This window comes from Chanodichthys erythropterus, chromosome 19 (assembly GCF_024489055.1).
Source record: "Chanodichthys erythropterus isolate Z2021 chromosome 19, ASM2448905v1, whole genome shotgun sequence".
In the NCBI taxonomy this organism is placed as follows: Eukaryota; Metazoa; Chordata; class Actinopteri; order Cypriniformes; family Xenocyprididae; genus Chanodichthys; species Chanodichthys erythropterus.
Window position 1 is genome coordinate 22,008,588 of NC_090239.1, and position 9,264 is coordinate 22,017,851.

The 9,264-nt window shown below is 37.1% G+C and overlaps 1 protein-coding gene across 1 annotated transcript; it reads left to right on the forward strand.

The window, feature by feature from the left end:
• The first annotated feature begins 223 nt into the window (after positions 1-223).
• Positions 224-2,165, forward strand: LOC137008012 (solute carrier family 2, facilitated glucose transporter member 11). The gene has a single exon (XM_067369790.1). It carries the CDS (start codon positions 364-366, stop codon positions 1,873-1,875), a length of 1,512 nt encoding a protein of 503 aa, XP_067225891.1. The 5' UTR covers positions 224-363; the 3' UTR covers positions 1,876-2,165.
• Positions 2,166-9,264: the final 7,099 nt, after the last annotated feature.

Sequence of the window (9,264 nt, forward strand, 5' to 3'; positions counted from 1 at the left end):
ACTGAATCAATACAAAACTGACGTCAGCTGAACAACAGCTGAAATGCATATAAAGCGCTATATAAATAAAGCTGACCTGAGGGTCATTTTATAAACGTTCATTGGAACTATAAATATATTGCATGCAAAAGGACTCTTATTTTGAAAGAGCAACAGACTGACTTCATTTTTGAGGAAGTGCCCCATCTGCATCACACTGTTCAATGACAGGAGATCACCAGGAACTGCACGTGCCTGTGTTCCTGCTAGGTATTTTTATAATCGTTCAATAATAGCACAGATATTTAGATGTGAGTTACTTGTTTTCCTTTTGACTATATAAATATTTTTATTTATTTATTTATTTATTTATTTATTTTAAAAATGAATGAAACTACGAGGCGAGGAGGTTGCACATGCACTCTTGCATTAACTGTGTGCTTTGCAGCCATTGGTGGCACTTTTCAGTATGGCTACAATATTTCAATCATTAATGCACCCACATCTTATGTGCAGAAGTTCATTAATGAGACCTGTATGAAGAGATGGGGAACAGTTCTTGAGCCTAGTCAGGTGACACTGATATGGACCTTTATTGTTTCCACTTACTCACTCGGTGGACTTTTGGGATCCCTTCTGGCTGGCCCAATGTCTATTAAGTTTGGACGGAAGGGTGCCCTGCTGCTGAACAATGTCTTCCTTTTTCTGAGTGCAGTCCTAGCTCTGAGCAGTCGCTCAGCTGCTTCCTTTGAGATGATCATCCTTGCACGTCTGTTTGTGGGGGTCAATGCTGGTGTTAGTATGAACGTCCAGCCCATGTACTTTGGAGAGAGTGCACCGAAAAACATGAGAGGTGCTGTTGCCTTTTCTTCTGCTGTTTTCACTGCTCTAGGGATCCTGATGGGCCAGATAACGGGTCTGACTGAAGTTTTAGGGAGTGAGTCTCTCTGGCCGTATCTACTGGCAAGCAATGCTCTCCCCGGACTAATGCAGCTGATCACCTTGCCCTGGTTTCCAGAGAGCCCGCGTTACTTGCTCATCGACCGAGGGGACAGAGAGGCATGCAGTCAGGCCCTGAAACGCCTCAGAGCGTGCAGCGTTTTTACTGATGAGATGGAAGAGATTCTCCAGGAGAGGGCAGAAGCAGGTGAAGCCCATGCCAAGACACTGTGGGAACTTCTCAGAGACCGAAGTCTTCGCAGGCAGCTCTACACTGTAATGGCTGCCAGCAGTGCCATGATGTTGTGTGGAAATGATTCCATTTACTTCTATGCATCCTATATCTTTCAGGAAGCTGGTATTCCCGCAGACAAGATTCAGTATGTCACAATCGGGACAGGTGCCTGCGAGTTCACTTCCGCTTTGGCCTGTAATCTGCTGATTGAGCGTGTTGGCCGCAAGTTACTTCTCGCAGGTGGGTATCTGCTCATGGCTTGCTGGGCGGTGGTCTTCACTGTTGCTCTTTCACTGGAGGGCAAAGTGGATGGCATGCCCTATCTGAGTATGACCTGTGTGTTTGCCTACATCTTGAGTTTTGGCATGGGTCCCGCAGGAGTCACCGGGATCCTTCCTGCTGAGCTCTTTGACCAACTGGCACGTCCCGCAGCTTACATGGTTGCCGGATCCATGATGTGGCTTAACCTCTTCCTAGTAGGAATGGCATTTCCATTCATAGTTAATGGCCTGGGACAGTTCTGCTTCATCCCCTTCTGCGGTGTTTGTGTGGCTGCGTGTCTTTTTATCAGTTTCACTTTACCTGAAATCAAAGGGAGGACACCAGCAGAGATCAATGAGGAGTGGAATAAGAAAGGCACAGCTAATGGAAATCCTAAATATAGTCAACAATCTCAAAGTCTGACTGATCCATCAGAATGCATAGAGATTGAGAAGATCTGAGAGAAATCTGGCTGATTGTGTTGCTACTGTATTCTGCTTTTACTTTTATCAGTTTGACTCTAATTGTTTTCCAACTTGTTTATATTTTGACACTCATATTAATTTATTCATCATTTTTTCAAAATAAATAAATGGCAAAAGTTTTTCAAAACTATATGAAACCAGCATGAATACCAAAAAATACAAATTGATCTATAATTATTGTTTCTTCTGTTTTTACATCAAGGTAATGTCATTGTCCCTAACTCTTTCTTAATGTTTTTTTACTTTCTGACATGACACACTTTGAGCTGCATTTGATGTAAAAAAAAAAAAAAAAAAAAAAAATATATATAATATAAATTTATATTATTTTAAACTTTATTACTTATTCTATTAGTCTTTCCTCTTCCTCCTTCCTATTTGACTGTTTAAATTCAGCTAGGAATATATAATATGTGTTATAAAACAATTTATTTAAAAAGAGATGCATGTTGGAAATTTATGTAAAACTGCTGTTTGAATCTCCTTATCAGAGATTTTTTTGTACTATTTCCCAGAATACTTGAATCTTCATGCCTGCAAAAGTGAAAAGCAATTTGCACTTATGTATTTTACCTCATGCAGTGTTTCACAATGTGATGTTGTTCATTATTTATAAAAGAGTTACTTATGTTGAAAGCAACACCCAAAGAGCAATTCATCATACTGCTGTCTTGTATTTGTCAGAGATTTGTCTAAGAGCCTGCAAGTTATTTGATTGCTGTACCAGCAGATGGCACTATATCACCATCATTGTGTTCTTATGTCTGCATTGTTTGTCTTCTCAATTAACCAAAACAAGATTATTCATAGCATGTTATTGCATTTAGGTAATGGATGTAAAGGAAGACAATCAGTATCAACACTAAATAACCTTCATGTGTGCCTTAGAGTTTCACATATTTGCTGCCTACTAATCTGCCTATATAACCTCCAAAGTACTAACATATAATAAACAAAATGAAAAATGAGAAATCTTTACCGCTGTCAAAGTGTGCCATCTTGCCCTGCTCTCCCCTATTAGATATGTGATTAACGTATTTAACTGATTATAGATGAGCTGACCTACAGTAGTTCTGTTGAAATCAGCTTCACTTCACATGGCCTTATATCACTGACCATTCAAAAGGTATTGCACCCAATAAGATATTGTACCCAAAACTGAAGCATCACCGACACGACAGCCAGTGGCACAGATCCTCAACAATCCGTCCCATACCGGCGTGACGAATACGATCTTCAACTAGATGGAACTGGACCAAATATTTTGACTGTTGCAACACCAGTCAGAATTATGACCTGTAAAGCTGCCTGAATCATAATCATGCACTGATCGCTGTTGGCCAGAGAAGAATTGGCCCCCTGACTGAGCCTGGTTTCTCCCAAGGTTTTTTTTTTCTTTTTCTCTCCATTTTTATCACCTGTTTGTCACCTGATGGAGTTTGGATTCCTTGCTGCTGTCGCCTTTGGCTTGCTTAGTTGGGTTCACTGATGTTGATATTCAACAGTGTTTTGATCTGCCTGCACTGACACCACTGTATGCGAACTAAACTGAGCTGGATGATGACATCACTGTTTTCTCCAGTGCTGATATAGAGATAAATGAAATAATTATTGATTTTTACAACCGAATGAATCAATACTGATTTTACTTAAGCTGGACAATGATGCCATTTTATTTAAGAGCTGCTGTGCAGCCAAAATATTACAGTTATCACTGTAAAGCTGCTATGATGCAATCTGCATTGTAAAAAGCACTATATAAATAAAGGTGACTTGACTTGAAGGTGACTTGATGCGATTTACCAAGCATTTTTAAAATTTATTTTTTGATTTTAATTTAATATAGATTTTATTGTTTTAACTTTAATCCAAGGCCTGCACTTTCAATCCTACACTATGGAAATCCATAATAAAAATATGAAATAATGTGAAATAATATGAAATAAACTATTTAAGTATTGATTGTTTGAGTAATTTATATTGATTACACAAATTGGTTGCCCTCAGTTGGTGCTTTATTTCCACCACATTTTTTTTTCCCAAAAGTATGTGTACTTGTTTAACAAGAAGACAACAAAGAACAATCGATGTCAATTTTTTCTAGGTAAATATTAATTATGATCAAAATATTTTATTGAAAAAAATGTATGACACCCCCCCCCCCCCCAAAAAACGGAAACAATCTATGTTTAATTTTTACACTCTGTTTAATTTTACAGTTAACCTTGCATTGTAATGTATATTGCATGCATATACATAGCACATTATATATTATATATACATAATTATTAATTTAATGAGTATCTATCCAGCTAGTCATTAAAAATTTAGCCATAGGCATAGAAATCTATTCAATTTCTGTACTCACAAACTCATCGGAGTCCATCCGACACTTATCACTGACTTAATTTCCATAAATTGAAAATGTAGAAAGCAGCCCAGCTTAATGAGATTCTCAAGTGGGTTACAAAGTCTTTTCAGAAGCAGAAAGAGGATGCTTCTCAGGAAAAGGGTCTGTTTTTCTCCTTGTTAGTTGCTGTGTTGCTGTTGTGGCTTCATTGCTTCAAGAAGAGGCAGCTGATTGACGGGGTCACAAGTTTACTGAAGCAAACAGAAGCTCAAAGAAAGATTCAATGAGTTTCCCAAATCAGACAGCTTTTAAAATTAGACAATCTATACTGTGAACAATGCGTTTGAAGAGAAAGAAATATATTTCTGATTTAATATCATTTCTGATTCTGACAGTCTGGTGTGATCACATATGGTGTAACAGAAATATCATCCTCTCTAGATGTGTCAATATATTGATGTGAAAGCATAACAATGGTCATTCGTTCATCGTGACATGCAGCTGGTTTTAAAACATGTTGACGTTTTATGAAAATATTCATTACAAAATGTAATTTGTGTTTTTGATAAACTGTCAGACCCAAATCATGTTCCCTCAAGGGAGATAAGAGGACTGTAACAAAACACTGCTTCAAATAACATTAGCATAAATGAGCTGGCATTACAGAATAGGTTTTAGCTGAGCTCTCGACTTGGCATATTTACTGTATTTATTTGCATGTATTCTGCAGCATTTGTGTGGAGAAGGAGTCTGTTGTGTATCAACATTATTGTCTAAGCTTTGTTGTAACCTAAAAGGGTATAATTGAATAATACTGTTAACTTGTTTGAGTTGACTTTTGACCTTGTTTGTGATCGGCTGTGAGAGCATGATATAAAAAAGGGGCATGCTTTTTGTGTGGCATGCAGAATAAGGAGTCCTTCATGTGAATGGTACATGAATTCTTTATAAGTATTCTTTTAATTAATCAGCAAATAAATTTTCATCAATCAAAGATAATCCGTCATGTGAAATACCCTCTAACCTCTTCCTGCCAAACAATTCTAACTGACTATTATGCACTATTATTTGCACTTCCACGCTGTAGTGACACGTCAAGGAGGAGGAGCAAGTAAGGAGCAATGTTTTGAAATAGAAAATAAATAAATTAAATTTAATCTCTTTGTCTAGCACAAGAATCTAAATATGGCTTCTACAGTACAGTTTAATTCAGATGAAGAGGAGCGCTTCTTCCTTGACTTTAAACTTAATTAGCTAAAAATCTAAAAGTGCTAAGTGTGTAATTTCATCCACAAGGGTTCATAGAGGCTGACAGCATCATCTCGTTAAAGGCAAATCAATGTTCAGGAAAGATGAGAAGATAAAAACAAGTGAAATATCATGAAATGCAGTTAACTAAAACAGGATTGTTCTAGATGTAGAACACAGGTTTATAGATGTTTATAAATGATTCATTAAAGAGTCAAATAGATTGCATCAAATAACAACATGAATTAATAAGTGCCATCCATGCATTTCATTCATTCATCTGCACCTGTGTGTGTTTATGAGTCTTAATGAGAAATTAAAATAAGGTTTCTCTAAGAAATTTACTTTTACAGCCATTTTTGAAAAAAAAGAAAAAAGAAAAAAAAAGAATAAGAAGAAGAATAATAAGAAGAAGTAGTTTCCATTTGGTCTGTGAATACCAGATATAATTCAAGCATTTCAAAGGCATGCAAAGTGGCTCCAAAAATTAATGAAATTAATGAAAATATGAAATTATCAAACTCAGTGACTTTTATTTTAAAGAAATGTAGCACAAGCAGACTATTCACATAGTTGGCACAATAAGTATAGCAAATAAATATAAAAAAATACATATATATAGGATACTGATATTCATGAGGTTTGCCTCTGTTATGAACCCTTATGCTTTATTTTTACCAGCATGCTTTGCTTCCCCTTCCGTTGGCAGTGCACATTTCGCTCCGAGGCCCAACATGACTGTACTATTCTCTAATATTAAACCAAACTGCTGTTACATGTAATGTTTACAAAAGTAATTCTAGCCAAAATTATACTTTCATTTGATTCATTTGCATATATTTGTTGTTGTTGCTCATTGTTATTCTGGGTTTATATATTTTTCAAACATGAGATCCAGGACAATCACAGATCAACTAACCCCTAACCATACACTGAAATTTTGGCCAAAACAAATACATTCAATGAAACCTTTGTAGTGTTATGGACTGATGAAAAAGAATATCTTAGACTATTCATAAAATGAAGAGCATCTTGCTCCAAATTCACATAAAAGCCACTGATTTGTGACCTTTATTTCTGCTTGGTATTCATTGCTTTCTACCACCTTCCTCTACTCTGCTCAGTCAAGAATATTATTAAATAAATAAATAATCTTTCATGAACACAGCATAAATTTTATAGATGAAACGGGAAGCCTAACAATATGCCACAATAAGGAAATATAACGACATGGCCCTAAAAACACTGTAGATTTTGAGAGATGGAGAAGACAATACTGAGCTTCTATAGCGTATTGTTGAGAGCTGTTCAGCCATCAGGATTTGACAGCTGCAGTTTGTCACAGTATAAAGACAAAAAGGCAATTAAATTATGAGCAATGGTTAACAAATGCTGTGTCCAATTATTATGCATCTCCTGAATAATGAGATGTGCAGAGGATGAATCTGGTTTGTCAGAATGAGAAGAGCTTCCGTTGTTAAAGTATTTTCTCCTCTCCCAGTTTACAATGCAGAGGCAACTATAAGTAAACCATCTATAGGTCGATTTCTTTGGAAAGAAACACTGGTTCTGAGAGGCTGTCATGCATTGCTGTTTGTTTGGTATTAATTTGGATGTTTACATTTGATTCTTAACGAGTTTGATAGTGCTTCGTGGTTAAAGCTATCATTACACACTGTTGGAGAGATTTATAAAGAATGAAGTTGTGTTTATGAATTATACAGACTGCAAGTGTTTAAAAATGAAAATAATGACAGTCCTGTCTCCGTGAATACAGTAATAACAGATGGTAACTTTAAACACATTTAACAGTACATTAGCAACATGCTAATGAAACATTTAGAAAGACAATTTACAAATATCACTAAAAATATCATGTTATCATGGATCATGTCAGTTATTATAGCTCCATCTGCCATTTTTCGGTGTTGTTCTTGCTTGCTTACCTGCATAAAGTCTGTTGATTCGGCTGTGCAGCTCCAGACGTTAATACTGGCTTGTCTAATGCCTTGTGATTCTCAATAAAGCATTTGGACATTGACTGCTGCTCTTTTATATGTTAATGACATAAACTAAGCAGCGTTTACAAGGTGGAGATCTGAATCTATTCAGTTGCGCACAACTTCAACATCATTTGCGATTTATAAATTTCATATCTGGAAGAGAGGGTTTTTTGTGGATACGTTCATTCTCTGAATCACATGTTTGCACATTTGAGAAATGATCGTAAGTCGTAAGTCAAATGTAAGACGATTTCTTTTGATAAATGAGGCCCCTAATCTAGTTTGTACACATTGGATTTCCCCTTCATATTTTTATCTTAGTTTTGATAATAATTCTGACTTAATTTAATAATTACACTTTATAAACTTAATAACTATGACTACTAAAATAATAGAACCATATTTAAAGGTGCTCTAAGTGTGTCACGATCACCGTCTGTTCCTGTCAGTTCCCGGACTACATTACCCACAATCCTCCCTGCCAGTCACATGGTCACTCCACACCAATCACCTGTCGCCACATACAGCCATGCACACACTCCTCACTAATCACCACACCCAGCTGCAGTACATTAACAGGACTATAAAGGACTCACACTCACACCACCAGTTTGCGAAGTCTTGATTCCTTGTGACAATTCTGAGCGTTTCCTTGTTTTCTGTCTGCCTGTGATTGATCTTGCCTGTTCCTGTTTTTGACCCGTTGCTGCCTGTCCTGACCCTTGCCTGTCATACTGTTCTGTGAATGATATCTGCCTGTCCTGACCATTGCCTGCACCCTGATTACGATCCTGCCTGTCCCTTGCTGTTCTCGTCTGCTCCTGATTGACCCAGCCTGTACGACATTCTTAATAAAGCTTGCATTTGGATCTTACCATGACTCCCGCATCGTTACAAAGTGATCCTGGGAGGAGTAACTTTCTGTTGACATTTGAAGTGTTGTCAAACAAAACAGAGGCTAGCTAGACCCTCCTCCTCCTCATCCTCCGTGCTTCCTGAAACAGTCATGAACGCGCATTTAAAATCATTCTTGTCGGTTATTGGCTGGAGCATGTTTATTATGTTTTGTGGTCCAGGCTGCACCAGTTTGTTTTTATTGCCATTTTTGGAGCTTGTGGCGACTACAGAGACCGAATTTTTTACAGTGTGTTCAGGGGACATGCAGCTAGCGGATAGTGAGGAGATGTTTGCAGTATTTGACAAAAAATGTTTTGGCCTAAAAACACATGACATCACTTAGAGCACCTTTAACCAAATATTAATCACATTTTAGATGTCAATGTAAGGGTGGTTTGGCTTACAGTGGTTCAGGCTGCAGTGTTGCTGAATGTCTAAAGAAACATTATCAGCAAGACAGTAGAAAACTGTACATTTCTTGTCTATTACCACCCACTGCTACTTATACCAATGACGGAAATAAGCGCAGTTTTAATAGCAAAATATGTGGGAGAGTGTTGCTATAGTGTGATGATTTTATTTTGCAATAGGTAAAACTTAAAAGTTAATAACCAATGAAAACAACTAGTTAGCACATCATTTGTAATAAGAGTTTAATTACAAAATCTGGTTATGGTTATTAATCGTACCCATGCTGGGTATTAATCGTACCCAGCATGTAAAAACATTACCTGAGAGATATAAAGAGAGTCAGAGGGAGAGAAAGAAAAGAGGAGGCAAAGAAAGAGTGCCCCAAGAAAGGGACCCAAAGGAAAGAAAAGCCAGAGAACAAAAGAGCCAGAGCAACAGTTACAATCTTCTTTTATC

Coding starts and splice junctions, on each gene's coding strand:
- LOC137008012 (XM_067369790.1), top strand. CDS start 364: ATGAATGAAACTACGAGGCGAGGAGGTTGCACATGCACTCTTGCATTA.